This window comes from Mustela putorius, unplaced genomic scaffold, assembly GCF_011764305.1.
Source record: "Mustela putorius furo isolate JIRA1106 unplaced genomic scaffold, ASM1176430v1.1 tig00004053_pilon_pilon_pilon, whole genome shotgun sequence".
NCBI lineage: Eukaryota > Metazoa > Chordata > Mammalia > Carnivora > Mustelidae > Mustela > Mustela putorius.
The window spans coordinates 2,170,794-2,186,463 of record NW_025422186.1 but is presented as its reverse complement, the minus strand read 5'-3'; the positions used below and the strand labels follow the sequence as shown (position 1 = coordinate 2,186,463).

General features: G+C 38.3%; 1 protein-coding gene across 1 annotated transcript in view; it reads left to right on the top strand.

Annotated features, from left to right (window-relative positions):
• YIPF6 (Yip1 domain family member 6) overlaps positions 1-14,099 on the top strand; it is a 38,132-nt gene extending 24,033 nt beyond the window's left edge. Inside the window, exons 4-7 of the mRNA XM_004777887.3 lie at positions 4,189-4,231; positions 6,909-7,034; positions 7,665-7,822; positions 9,584-14,099. Coding sequence (XP_004777944.1) covers positions 4,189-4,231; positions 6,909-7,034; positions 7,665-7,822; positions 9,584-9,702 — 446 coding nt within the window. The 3' untranslated portion in view covers positions 9,703-14,099. The remainder of the gene's footprint in view (positions 1-4,188; positions 4,232-6,908; positions 7,035-7,664; positions 7,823-9,583) is intronic.
• Positions 14,100-15,670: the final 1,571 nt, after the last annotated feature.

Below are 15,670 nucleotides of genomic sequence, written 5' to 3'. Positions count from 1 at the left end.
TATGGGGGAAGAGCCTGTTGCAGTGATTCTCAAATGTCTTTGCCCGAGGTGTAATTGCACCTCCTTGCCAGGGACTGGCCTAAGTAATCTGCTCGGGTTCACTCTCAGTAGCTTTTGTTCCCTGATCGCTTTCCACAGAGCTCTGGAGGACAGGGATGAAAACGGTGGCCTCCCAGTCTCTGGCCTGGTGGAGCTGAGAGCTTGGGGCCCCACTCCTCAGTGTGCCCTCAGAGATATGCAGTCAGTCGCTCCTGTCTCCCTGGTCTCCGGCCACACTCCGAGCTCACCCGGTCTGTGACGAGCATTTCTTTCTCTGGTGCATGGCCCCTTTTGGAGTCTCCAAACCCAACAGATTCCTGCCGAGCTGCTCCTCCCAGAGCAGGAAGGTAGTCTCCCTGGCTCTGCCACTTGTGTTGCCCTGCTCGAAGAGCTGTAGCCCGACTGTGTCTTGGATCATGGTTTAAGGTAATCCTGATCTGAAAGCTCACTCTTTTGGCTCTGTAATTGGCTTCCCCGCTCCAATACCTGGCAGCTGTGTCACACTCAGACACCCTCAATCTTTCTGTGACCCCGTGGGACCTGAGAGCACACTGTCCCATGAGGGCTCCACCCCTACTTAGCCTCTGGAGTGATTTCCATCAGTGGAGCAGACTTCTAAATATTCTGATTTTGTGCTCCACTGCTGCACTGCTTTCCAGGAGCTGGACCTTCCTCTCATGGCCTACCTTCCCTGTCACATCGGATTTCCTTCTCTGCATGTCCCACCTTTCAGAAATTAGTCAATTTTCTGTTCCTAGAATTGCTACTCTTCTTCTCTTCTATCTCCTATTGAGTTTTTAGGTGTTCGGAATAATTGGACCTATATAGCTGAACTCCTGGGATGTGATGTTGTTTCAGTCTGCTACTCCTCTGCCATCTTGCCTCTCTCTATAGACGGTATATCTCTATCTGCCATTGGAAAAAAAAAACAGTTTTGGAAGCTATAAGCACATAGGGACTTTATTCGACCTGAGCTGACAATCTCCAAGGGAAAGGCAAAATGTTTCAATATTAAATTAGAATAACAGCCCAGGATTAACAAATTAATAGTATCTTTATTGACATTTCTATTTGCAGAACTATTACTTAGTCTGATGACTATGTTTTTTTGACCAAGAGGACTATCAAAACAGTTTTTGCAATAAATTATGGTCTATTTAGAATTTATTATTAAAATCATTAGACCTTTTATATTTGCTTTCATAATACCCTTTATCAGAAAAATTGAATCAGTTGTTTGAGAATAGTGACAATGATGTACATGAGTGCACCTTCTATTTGGGCAGCAGTTCAGCTATAATGTAGGGATGCCAACGTGTGGCACATGGATGCAGCATCAGAATCTTTCTTAACATAGTACACGGTGGGTTAGAGCTGACATGATTTGTTACTACTGGTATGTAGTGGAAAGAGCATGGACAGATCTGGGTTTGAATCATGGTTCCATTACTACCTGTGTGATCTTGAATAAGACAGTTAACTTTTCTGAGGCTCAAGTTTCTTTCTCTGTTAAAGAGGAGATAATAATGTATATCTGCTGGTGAGGCTTAGAGGTAATACATATCAACCACCTCTCACAGCATGTGACATTTGATAGTTGCACCATAAATGGTAACTGTTAACTCTAGTGCCATGCCCTCCTGCACGCGCGCGTGCGCACACACACATACACACACACACAATCTTTTTTAATCCTTAACAACAACCCTGTGAAGTAGGAATTATTGGTCCTGTTTTACAGATGAAGAAAATGAGTCTCAGAGAAGCTAAGAGTCTGGTTAGGATGACACAGGCAGGACTAGAACCCAGTTTTCAAGTTCATTTTCTTTCCATTCTACCACTACTCGCCCAGGTGTAAGGATACCCTTTCAACTGCTGATGTGGCTCAGTCCAAAACAAGTTTGCTTTAGTGGCAATGCAGAACCAGTGTGTTATTTTGCTTATTAGTGATGATGATTAGCTATGTCATGTGTTAAAGTCCATTTCCAGACCTTGTGGGGATAGACAGATAGGCTGGCACAAAGGGTAAGTTAGTCATGGCCCAAATTTGTACTTCTGCCCTGCCCTGTTAGCATAGCCCTTGGCAAAGTGTTAAGGAAAAAAATCATGACTTAAAAAAACCCACAGTGCTGTATCACTTCACACCCAATAGGATAGCCATTATCAAAGAAATAGAAATAACAATTATTGGTGAGGATGTGGAGAAATTAGAACCCTTTTGCATTGCTAATGGGAATGTGAAATGGTGCAGCTGCTGTGCAAAATGGCATGATGGTTCCTCAGAAAATTAAGCATAGAATTACTGTATGATCCACTTATTCCACTTCTAGGTATATACCCCAAAATTGAAAGCAGGAACTCAAGCAGATATTTGTACAGCCATGTTCATAGCAGCCTTATTCACAATAGCCAAAAGGTGAATGGATGGATAGATAAGTTGTGGTATACACACCATGACATATACCATATACTAACGGACTATGACTCAGTTTTAAAAAGGAGTAAAATTCTGATCCATGCTACAACATGGATGAGCTGTGAAGACATTGCGCTAAGTAAAATAAGCCAGTCACAAAAGGACATATTTTTTTTCACTTCTAGTAGGTTCCTAGAGTAGTTGAACTGATACAAAGTAAAATGATGATTGCTGGAGGTTAAGTGGGAAATAGGGTTGGAGTTTTAGTTTAGGAAGATGAAAAAGTTCTGGAGATGGATGATACAAGGTTTGTAAAACAGTGAATGTACCCAAAGCTTGTACACTTAGAAGTGACTAAAATGGCAAATTTTGTGAGATATATATATATATTTTTTTCTTATTTTAGTAGAATATATATATATTCTACTAATATTCTACTAAAATAAGAAAATAGTTTTAACTATTTCAGACTTTTTATGAATTAAGAAAATCTTAAGTGTATTTTTTTTAAAGATTTTATTTATTTATTTGACAGACAGAGATCACAAGTAGGCAGAGAGGCAGGCAGAGAGAGAGAGAGAGGGAAGCAGGCTTCCCGCAGAGCAGGGAGCCCGATGCGGGGCTCGATCCCAGGACCCTGAGATCAAGACCCGAGCAAAAGGCAGCAGCCCAAACCACTGAGCCACCCAGGCGCCCCTTAAGTGTATTTTTTTAAATGTGTATTAGTATCAGTTGTACTTGAATTTACTTTTTTAGTTGATAAGTTCAAAAATTTAACAAGAAAAACAGTATTTTATCAGAGTGGTAGGATTATGATTTTTCTTTATACCTTTTCCAAACTTTCCACAGTGGTGTCAAAATTACTTATATAATGTGGGAAAAAATGTAAATATGTACATATGCATACTTCTTTAAAGTTATGTACGTAAGAAGTGAAAGTTAGAAATGGTATATGTATCTTTTTTCATTTTTGTTGGGGAAGGTTAATTTTTTTGTAAGCTGTATGTTACTGAACTGTTGGATGATGAATTTACCTAACAGCTATTAATTGAGAACCACTGTGCTTAGACCTGATGTTGGCAGAGCCTTTTATACTTTTCTAAAAGTTGCCTGTTATTTGCTAAGGTTTGACCTTATGAAATTACCAATATAGACTTGTTTTCTCACCTATACAAACAGCAGTTCCATACTAGTTCAGTGTAATAATTTTGAAAGGGAAGCAGTGTGGCAGAGTGGAAAGAACTTTGGAGTAGGACTCAGAAGACTGAGGTTCTGGTCCCACTTCCATACCTAACTATTACATATATATGTGGGGAAGTCACTTCCTTCTCAGCTTCATTTCTCATATTCTTGAGGTGAACCTGATTATACTAATGTAGTCTCAGTTTGATGGAGTGACTTGGCTCTAGTCTTTCTGAGGATGGGGCACCTAAGTCTTTTGACCTCTGGCCCATTGGTCTTTATAGCATGTTGGAATGTGGCTTAGTAGGTGGAAGAGGGGTGATTTGTGGTCTATGAAGTCAACAAAATTGAAAGGATATATGAAGAAGGGCATTCAGAATCAGGGGGCAGGGAGGGCAGGTAGAGGGGTAGGAGAGGTTGGGTAGGCTTGGGCAGACAGAAAGAGCCTTGATGTCTGAATTCCAAGAGTGGGAGAGGTAGATAATTGGAATAAAGATAGAAAATACTACATAGTTGTTTAACAGTCTTCTGGTTTTTTTCTTGCCTTGTAGGGGATCTGTGGGGCCCTTTGATCCTTTGTGTGACACTTGCATTGTAAGTACTTACATTTCCTTCCTCTGCAATTTGAGATAGACTATACTTTCTTGTGTGGAGTTTCAAAATTGAAGGAAATTTTGAATATTTTATTTAGGATATCTATGATATATTGTACTCCTTATGATTTCAGTCTAAAAAGTCAAGTAGTTTTCCAGATCAATTCAAAGAGTGATATAATTAAAGATGTGAAAATTATTCTCCTCTCTCTTTACCAATAACTTCTTAGCCTGTTTAGCCATTTCTCTTGAAATGACATTTGTTTACTCTCATGCACCTCTCCATCAGTAAACTAAGTGAATTAAATATTTGTAGGTTTAAGTACTGTTTATTTGTAAACCTAATTCTTCTTAAATCTTAATAATATGAATGAGAATGAGAATAAATTAGGAAGAGTAGAAGTGTTCAAGTTCAAAGAAAGATCATACTTTAAAGTGTTAGGCTTTCCATACACATTGACATAAAGGGAGAGGACAGGAGAGCATAGTTCCATTGGAGAGGGGAATATAACCATTGGTAGTGTGGAAAAAATACTGCATTAGGATTCACTTCTGGGTTCTCATCCTGACTGTGCTATCACCAGAGCAATTTTGGACTACTTAGAACCAAAATGTGTATAATTATTTTTTTTCCTATTTACAGAAAACTTTTAAATACCTTCTCTTTATTTTATCCTCATAGCAAGAATATTATTTTCTTTTTTTGACAAACAAGCTTAGGTTCAAAGAGAATGGGGACTGAACCGAGATCACACAATCAGTGGTAGACTTGGGATTCAACCTTAGGTTTCCTTGACTGCCCACTGTCTTCCTCTGTGATTATTTTACATCTCTGCCCACCTAACCCCTCTGGGTCTCCTTTTCCATATCTATAAAAGGAGATGGCTGAGGATCCCTTCTAGGCTTGACTTTTTATGATTCTAAACTGAACAAATTTCTTAATGGCTTCTCTGCCCATTTTTTAAAAAGATTTTATTTATTTATTTGACAGAGGGAGAGATCACAAGTAAGCAGAGAGGCAGGCAGAGAGAGAGAGAGGGAAGCAGGCTCCCTGCTGAGCAGAAAGTCTGACGCAAGGCTCAATCCCAGGACCCTGAGATCATGACCTGAGCTGAAGGTAGAGGCTTAACCCACTGAACCACCCAGGCACCCCTCTCAGCCCATTTTTCAATGAGAATTAAACATCTGGTAATTTAGGCAGTAATGTAGAGTGCTGTTTCTTACGCCTTTAATAACCACATCAAGGGCAATACTCCAGTGCGTTGATGGACAGGTTTATATTAGAATGACTGAACATATGCTTTTTAAGTTTTAAAAGATTAACATTAGAGATTATGTAGTTTAGCCCAATTTATTTGCAGAGAGGAAAACTGGAATCTCAAGACATCCAGTGATGTACTCTAGTTAGCATACCTAATGACAAAACTTGGATCACTTTCTGGATCTCCTGCCTTCGAGGCCCATTAATGTTCTCTCTTCATACCAGGCCAAAGCAGTAGAGATTCCAGACAACAAGTGATCAGTGCCAGCATTCCTTGCATCGGATTGTTAGGACTCAGAATGGAGTACATACAGGTATAGAATACGGAAGCCTGCCCTGGCAAGCAGCATAGCAGGGCAAGACTTACTAAAAGAGGTTGTGAGTTTGGTGTTACTGGAAAAAAATAACATTCAGTCCAAGTGTTCTAGTCCACAATTCAAAAGTTTGTAGAATTCTTAGACAAAGAGAAGATATATCAGTGCCTGCTGAACTACCCCATTTTTTTTTGAACTACCCCATTTTAAAGTGAAGTCTTTTAGTAATAATCTGTGTTTTGATTCAAAAAAATAAACTAGATAGGTTTATAGACTCTTTCCATTCTGAAATGTCAGAACTAGGGGTGCCTGGGTGCCTCAATCAGTTAAGTGTCTGCCTTGGGCTCAGCTTATGATCCCTGGGTCCTGGCATCTAGTCCCCAGTCGTGCTCCTTGCTCAGCAGGTAGCCTGTTTCTCCCTCTCCCTCTGCCCCACCCCAGCTCATTTTTTTTCTCTTTTGCTCTGTTCTCTCTCATATAAATAAAATTTAAAAAAATAATAAATAAATGTCAGAACTAAAGCCTTAACTGAAGGATTATAAATGCAAATGTATCTAAGGGGTAGAGAAGTAACCTGAATGTGTACATGATTTGGTGACCTGAAGCCCCTTGTGAAGGGACCTGCTGCTATGTCAGTCAACTGCTCCCAGTTGTTGCCATGTAGGAACGTAGGCCCACTGTTAGAAATTCTTCAGGTTTTTTAAGAAAATCCAGAAATATGTATTTTTAAGTGAAACCTCCCAATTTTAAAATATTATCACTTGAATTGAAACCCATTTTAAATCTTGTATGGACTAATAACTCCATGTCTGTGAGCCACATTTGACCCTTCAGTTTTTAACCTCTGCTTAACCAAAAACGTCTTCAGTAATCCATTTACACATCCCAGCAAGGCCAGATGTGGTGACCCATGCAGTCCTGAGGCATTTGGAATTGGAAATAAGGGAGCCATACCGAATATTTCTGACGTCTTGCTTTCGTACAACCTATATATTATAGATCTTCAGGTGAGGTTTAGGACAGCTCTCTGATTCAAAGTTTGCTTTAACTTTATTGCCGTAAATAAAAGATGAAGCAATTCTCATGCCATTTCCTTCTCACAGAATGCTTCAAAGAAGCTCTATAGATAGTGAAAAGGATGGAGGACCCCAGTTTGCAGAAGTGTTTGTCATTGTCTGGTTTGGTGCAGTTACCATCACCCTCAACTCAAAACTTCTTGGAGGAAACATGTGAGTATTATTAAAATGTACTTTTTGCCTTGCCAGATAGCATATCTTAGACTTTTAAGGAAGTCTGGCTAGTTAGGTATTTTTTTAAAGAAAAATGAAAATAAATGAGGGCTAAAGAGAAATTCTCTTAAACCCACCGAAAAGAGATCACCTAGTTTAACTTACCTTAAATTATCTAGGGTCCTGTGATAAGCTTCAGATGCTCTCTCCAGCTCCTGAAATCATGTGGAGACTTTTTTTGTGTTAGAAGATTATGTCCATTTTGTGGAGGAGATGGTCCATAGCTTCCAACAAATTCTCAACTAGGTCTTTAAACTAGAAAAGATTAAGAACCACTATCTTAGAAGTTCATCGGGAGAAGGAAATCTCTAGGAATTAGAGTAGATCATCTGGTACCTTAGGTCGTTGACTCTCAAGGAGTTTGAGAGGAAGGGAGAAAGAGTAGAGGGAGAAAAAAATTAAAGCTTATGCTTAATACAGAAGCCTCCTTATAGAATCAATCTTAGGGTATAGGTATTACATATTTGAAGGAAGGTAACAATCTACGTATATAGAAATCTGTGAAATAAGCCATATCATGATACAGATCAACTATATTTATGATCTTTAAAGATGTATGTTATTTTTTAGATCTTTTTTTCAGAGCCTCTGTGTGCTGGGTTACTGTATACTTCCCTTGACGGTGGCAATGCTGGTTTGCCGGTTGGTGCTTTTGGCCGAGCCAGGACCTATAAACTTCGTGGTCCGTTTTTTTGTGGTGATCGTGATGTTTGCCTGGTCTATAGTAGGTAAGAATGTACTTATCTCTACAGTAGCAAAGCATACAAAAACATGAGTTAGAGATGACAACCAGATGAGGTGCAGTGTAACTCCTGAGTCATATGAGAGTGATAGGATTCTTGCCAGTATCATCCACAGAACCCTCTTCTCCAAGTAGGCAACATCTTATCAGAGTTGGATATCTGGCCTTGTGAGATACAGAGGGTCGTATTCTTTCTTTTTTATTCTTAAATAATTGATAGGGTCAGGAAAGGAGATTATACTAGACCTAGCTCAGATCCTAACATATAGGAGGCATAGGTGACTTGAGAAATGACTTGGGCCTTTTCCTAACAAATTAATCATGATAAGAATAGTAGCCAGCATTTACAGATTGCTTATTCTAGGCCAAGCACTGTTGTGAGTGCTTTATATGTATTATCTCACTTAACCCTTATAACTCAAATAAAAAGTAGTATTCTTAGTCCCTTTTTTTACATATGAGGAACAGACCCAGTGAGGTTAAAACACTTGCCCTAGGACACATAACTAGTGAATAGGGGAATTATGTTTCAAACCCAAGCAGGTGACACACCTGTTTAGAACTGTATTATACTACCTCCCAGTATAGGTTGTTATGTGTATTATCATGTAGTACTTTTCTGCTTCAGTAGAAAATTCTGCCAAAAATTAGGAAGAGCCTATAGTGGTGGCAGTGAATGCTATGTGCTCATTGTTTTTGCATTCCTAAAATTCTACCTTCAACTAGAACTGCTCACTGGCTTCTTACTTCATGGGATAGACAGACTGCCTAATATTTTTAAGTGCATTAACATACACATTTGCTCTGGAACATGGTTAAAATCCAAGAAGTAATCAAAAAATACAGTCTGAGAATGCCAGAATTAATATTATAAAGACTGTGTGTTAAGCTCGAGTGCTTTACCCATGGAGAACCCCCTCATTCCCTCACTTAGCGTCTGATAACTTACCATACTTGTAGTTGTGAATATCTGGTGTCCAGGCTTATAGCTGTTCAGGAAGTAGAATCTTAGAAGAGAGAGAGGCTCCTATAAGCATTCCATTTTCTAATTCAGCAGATAGTTCTTGAGCACAAACTGTGTGTCAGGCATTGTGCTAGGCACAGTCTCTATCCTCAGAGTTCATAACGTAGTGGAGCAGCCAGACATGTAAACACTTAAGGGCAATAGGTGTCCCAGGTGGGAGATGGAAGTGTGTGCAGGGTATGGTGGGGACACAGAGGATGTACGTGGGCAGTTCTGCCTGCAATGGGAGGATATGTGATGGTTGCTCAGGAAAGATTGCCTGCAACGGATGATCAGATGTGTGAAAGGTTGAGTCTCATTTCCTGGGTGGACAAGAATAACATCTAAAAGAGCCAATAACTGAATAATGAGAACAATTACTCAAGAAGCATAGCAGTATGAGGCCATTTGCCATAGGAGCAACTCGCCTTAGACATTTTTCTCAGTGTATTCATCACAGGTCAGTAACTTCTCAGAAAAGGTTAGGAAGCCCCTTTTAGAAAGATTTTCATGTGAAATGGTTGACAACTTTCAGAGTTTAGTATTGGAAACAAGTAGCTCTCAACTGTCTGGAAAAACTATGCCGCAGAATGCGTTTTTCCCCAAAGGTCACAAATATAACTGAACTTTTTTTGTGTAATTCTGTGTTCCAGACTATGCCAAGCACATTAAAGTATAGTAAATGTTAGTGGCTGTGACAATCTTATATTAAAGATTCCATTTTGTTTTGTTTGTTTTGTTTAGCCTCTACAGCTTTTCTTGCCGATAGCCAGCCTCCAAACCGCAAAGCCCTGGCCATTTATCCTGTTTTCTTGTTCTATTTTGTCATCAGTTGGATGATTCTCACATTCACTCCTCAGTAAATCAGGAAATGGAAATTAAAAACCAGTGAATTGAAAGCTCATCTGAAAGATGCAATTCACCATGGAGCTTTCCCTCTGGCCCTCTTTTGTGTAATTTTGGAGGTATTTGGTATGTGAGGATATTAAAAGGGAGCCATAAAGCACCATCACTGCTTATAAGGAACTGATGTTTGAAAGGCTGTCCTTTGCCTCTTGATGTTATTTCTTTAAAATATGTAGTATATGCAGTATAGTGCTGCCTTAAGGCGTGATAGGGTTACTGTGGTCCATTCAAGTGACAGCCAATGATTTGGGAAGCACATGAATGCATCCTGCAAGTTGAGTGGAATTAACTGCTGTATTTTCAGTTTTGAGAATACCAGTTCAGGTGCGGATCTTAAACACATTGCCTTATGACTATTAGAATATGCCTCTCTTTTCATACATAGGAATGGGTAGTCTATCCATTTTGTTTTATTTCTTTCTTAGGCTTAAAAAGGCAATGACAGAGGTTGGGAAGGGGCTTCATAATTGCAGAGGAGAAAACATACATTAACCAGTATTCAGATTTTGACTGGAGAAAATTCTGCACTTGTTGCTTTCTAAAAAAGCGAAGGACAGGTAAAGAATCAGCTTCTTTAGTTGTTCTGTATGGTTCCCTTTCCACCATGCTTATTAACAGTACCTCATTGACACTCTAGTTTTTAAATCTTGCTCCCTAGCTCTGAATATGCAAGCTGTTCGTAGTCAATATGTAATTTTCCTGTCATTGAAGCTCTTGGTGGACCAGTGCTTGAACTTATCCAAGTGGGAGACCTCAAGAATTTTAGATCAGTAGGCCCTTAATGCATATTATCATTTGGGCACTTGTTCTTCAGGGTAGATTGAGGCATTTTGGACACAGCATAGCTCTAAGGAAGCCCTCGTTATTCTGTGTAGTCTGGACTTTAACTAGAAAGTAAAGCTAAATCAGAAGCCTGCATTTAACCCCATGCACATGGACGGATTTAGCGTTCTGATGGCTGGTTCACAGAACAGCTAGATGCTTAGAGCATGACGTTGGATGCCATGGGTTTACAGCTGCCACCTCTTCATAGTGGGCTTAGCAGTTTTTTCATTAGTTGTGCTTTTTGTGTTGGGGAATAGCAATTTATATTCTTGGTTTTAGACTATATTTGTAAAGCTGCTTAGCTTTTCTTTAGACGAGTACTTTTTTTTGCACATGTGCACCTACTTGTATTCTCAGCTATTTATACACACAAGTGTGAAGGCTTTTCAGGGAGCAGAGTGTCTGGAAAGGCTGATTCGAAGCTAAACATATTCCTTTAGGGTAATATGAACTGCTGCCATCTATAAATTGCACATTGAAGAACTCTTAATAGACAAAAGATTAGGAGTCAGGCTGAAAACATTCATTGTTAAAGATAGGAATTTATTCCATGGTTTTTCTTTATCATGGAATCTAAATATTTATTCATTTTTTTAATCTAAAGACTATCTACACATGGATATATAATTTTAAAAACGTATTTTGTCCATTCCCAGATTAACCAAGAATACTACTAGGACAAATGGGTTCTTGGAGTTATCACTAAATTACTGAGCATTTCAAAGTTGGTCCTCTCAATACCAGCCTTCTCCAGACGTTTTGGTTATTATATATTTGTATTCATTTTAATTTCTCTTCTAAATTTTAAAATAAACCTGCTGAGCACAAAGCCAATTTTTCAGTCTTGAATTGGTAAAGACAATATTTTGAAACTGGCTTTGATTTTGAAATTGGTCCTTAAGTTATCATCGTCTGAAATTTCCATCGTCTGAAATTTCCCAACCTTTACTAAAAACTTCTCTTTTCCAAAGTTATTTCATTATCTGTCCCAGTGGTTATAATGTAAAATTAAAGAAATGATCATGTTTTTCAAAAGGGAATTGCCTACCGAATTTTACTCAGGCTAAATATTTTGATCAGAAATGTTTAAGGTTACAACAGGGGTGGCAGTTTTATGGTGGGGAGGGGGTTATATTGGGTGTTAAGGCAGTTTGTTCTGTGTGTTAATCTCTTGCTCTTGGGTGATTTAAGGAATGGTTTTATTTGATTTAAATGAAGATGGGTAAAATGGAGATTATCTTTCAGAAAATGAATGGTCAGTTTTATGGTATAAATGATTATTTTCTTAATATATGCAAAAAAAGTGCATTGCTCTCTGTGGCAGAAGACCTGATTATCTGGAAGTTATAACCCTCAGCACAGCTTTCCCTGGTTTGCTGCAAAGGCACATGGCTAATTATAGAAAGAAGGACTAGAAGAGAAAGGGATTTTAACAAAGGAAATCCTGTTCTAGGAATTGGGAAGTTTCATGCTTTAGTTGAAACTCAAGTGTGTGAGCATCATTACCCAAATATACTGCATCCTTGCCGAATGTGGTGCATCACTGTCTTGGGTTGTCATTTGCTGACCCTACTTCTGAGACTGAGCCTCTGTTGTAACATTCTTTAGCAATAGAAAGGTGAAGACTGGATATAATTGCTCTTCAGATTATAAAAACTCAACTGATGCAAACGTATTTGAATGTGCAGTGTAGTCTTAAATGTCAACCATTAATTGTCAAGTCTTTTGCCTCTTGGGAGTCTTATTACATGAGTTGAATAGGATCTTTTTATTGTGATGGATTTTTCTGTTGTTGGGCAAGGTGGGCTTGTCACAGGACATAGGACCAGTCAGCATTTTACTGTTTACTGTATTTGTCTTTTTATAAAGTATTTCCCAGATGTGATTAGAAGGCTAGCAAGCCTGTAGTTAAAGATTTAATTGTATACTTCTTATAATCAAACTACTTACTCTACCTGGACTTCCTAAAGATGAAAATGAAAATCTCCTGTCATTTCAAATCCTTGGGTGACGTCAAGTCATTGGAATTTATCTACATGCTATAATGATATGATCAGACATCCATTGCATGAGCTGTTTTATTCCAGAGTAAGATACTGAAATTGTTATTCTTAATTAGACTGTTAATTTCTGAGACAGTTTGGATAGAGATAAATCTGTGAATGTTAATTCATGTATGTAAATTATAAATACTTTTCTAGATTCTGTGGGCTTTTATTGAAAATAAAGAATTTCTAGGGATTTACTCAGGCCATAAGATGGCTAAGTAATAATAATGACAATAATATTACTACTAATAATGGCTAATATTTATTGGGCACTTACATTGTGCCAGGCAATATTCTATTTTTTTAAGAATTTTTATAACAGCTTTGTTGAGATATACTTTACCATAAAATTCATCCTTTTAAAGTGATGTACAATTAAGTGATTTTTTTCAGTATATTCACATAATTGTGTATTATCACCACTAGCTCATTTTAGAACATTTTCATCACCTCCCAGTAAAATCCCATATCCAGTAGCATTACTTCTTTTCCCCTTCTCCCCAGCCTCTGGCAACCACCAGTCTGCTTTCTGTCTCTATTGATTTGGCCAGGCACTATTCTTAAGTGCTTTTTATGTATCTCCTCTACTCCGTAACAAAAAGTGCTACAGTTCTCATTTTATAAGTAGAAAATTGAGTCACAGAAAGGTTAAGTAAATTGCCCAAGGTCACACAGTAAATTGATTTAAAATAGGAAAACACTAAATGGGAGCATAGTAGGACACAGTTTTGAACTGCATTGTTATGTACATGAAATGAATATACCCTTTTCCCAGGGTATGGGTATGCTCCCTGTCATTAGCCATTACACCCTACAACTGACTGGAGATAGATAACTCTCATTCTTTTTATCCCCCCTGAGTAATAGAACACTATATTAGCATCTGAGAAAAACACAAGAGCAGTTGTATGTTGGAAAGAGTTAGGTTTCCTGCCTTCCCCCACCTTCAGCCCCTTTTGTCTCCTTTCCCCCACCTGACACATGCACGCATGCACGCTCCTCTTCTTTTTCCCAAAGTCTTAAGAGTCAACCAACTTCTGCCTCTTTCATTTTAATTCTCCCAGAGGGAAGATTAGTGCATCAAAATTTAACCTGTTTATTCAGGTGCTTATAGTCAGGGGATGCATCTAGTCACTTATAATACCAGTTATATTTCTAAGACCTCGGAGAGCAGTAGTGTGAGAAAAAATCTTTTTTAATTGGTTTAAACTAGGTGGGGAAAATAACAGAGTAAGGGTTTTGCTTTAATGAAGTCAGTGGTTCCACCTGGTAGGAAGTAACCACATGCTACTCTTGTTCACTCTGTTCTGTTTACTTCAGAGCCTTTGTGCTCTGTGCCATCACTGCTGGTAATTTCTTGGTTCTCTTCAATACTCCATTTTAATCCTGATCTTTCCTGTAAATAATGAACCTATGGAAAGAGTAAATCTGTAAGATGATTTGTGAATGTTAAACGTGCAAATAAAAACACTGGAAAAGGAGATTTTGTACATGTCCATTCTTGAGGGGAAAGACACAGAGATATTTGCTACATACTGTTTTCAGAGGTAATATATTGTCATCAGACAGTACTGAATGCTGTGTAGGATTGGACAGGCAGTAATTTTAAATCACATTTACTGAGCAAGTAATATACACCAGGTTATTATGTTAGCTGCTTTATAACAGTATCTTCTAATCACAGCCGCCTTTTAAAGTTTTGTTATTAACCTTATTTAAAAGTTTTGAAACCTGGGAATTTGGGGAGGTTAAATAAATTGTCCAGAGTTGCAGTGAGTGGTGCAGCCAGGGTTCAAACTCAGGTTTTATGACTCCATAGTCTTCTATATTAGTTCCTTGCCAAATTAAAATCATACCTACCCACTTAAACTAAGCCACATCAATCAGGTAGCTTAATAATATGGTGGGAAACTGGGATTTCACCCATCTTCTGGGGACAATACTGGTTTCTGCCTTAAGTTTATGATCTACTTGGAGAAACCAAATTCCTCACCATCCGTGCACACTCATAGTTGAAATGCATTGTGATTCTTATTTTTGGTACCACATAAAACCTTAGAATGGTCAGTGAATATAGGAGAAAGTCTTTGAAATATTGGGAGAATTTGTATCATCCAAGAGGAGAGGGGGGCATTCCAGATGGTAGGGAATATTTAAGAAAGATGAGAGGTAGCAGCCAAGTCTAAAGCCATGTATCTACACATGTGCAAGTGTGTCACTGTCCTGTACATATCAGAATGTGTTGTGAAAATTTTCTAGCTGCCTTTATATATTTCACTTTACAAGGCAGATAAAACTTCTAAGCTTATAGCTAAGGAGGTAGGCTCAAATAAGTGAAGTAGTATGCCTTGGGTGATAAAGCCAGTCTCAAGAACACAATTGGAAAGTTGATCTTCATGTAAATATTGACCCTTTTCTAATGATAGCTTGCATACTGAAATGAATTCAACTAACTTTGGGAAATAAAGTTGATGGATAAGATGAGACCAAGTTATTGAGGGTAAGTATTGAAAAGTAGGAAATTGTGAGTAGTTGTGATAGGATTAGTGAGTACTGTGGTAGGAAATAGGATGTTTTCAAAAGTTCTGGAGCAGGGGACTATCTCAAAGAAAGTTACTTATAAAGGAATAAATGAGGACATATCGAAAAATTGGATTGCAAGTAGGGTAGAGAGAAGAAAGGAGTGCCAATATATTTCTAACCATGGGTCTGGAAGAATGGTGTGTTCTGAGGAGAGTTGCTGAGTTTGCTATCAAAGTGGCCATATCCTAAAAACAACTGGAAATATGAGTTTTAAGTATAGTAAAAATCATAGCTAGAAATGTAAATTTGAGTCTGCAGATGCGATTCATGTTGAGAGAATGTACTGTTTCAGTCTTATTGACAGGTATAGTTGCTAAAGAGCAGGACTGAAAAAGAATCAAAGATGAGGAGGAGGGAATGAATCTTATTTATGTGCTGTGGATTTCTACATGCTACTTTTTAAAGATTTTTATTTTATTTATTTGACAGAGAGAGAGCACAAGTAGGCAGAGAGGCAGGCAGAGAGAGA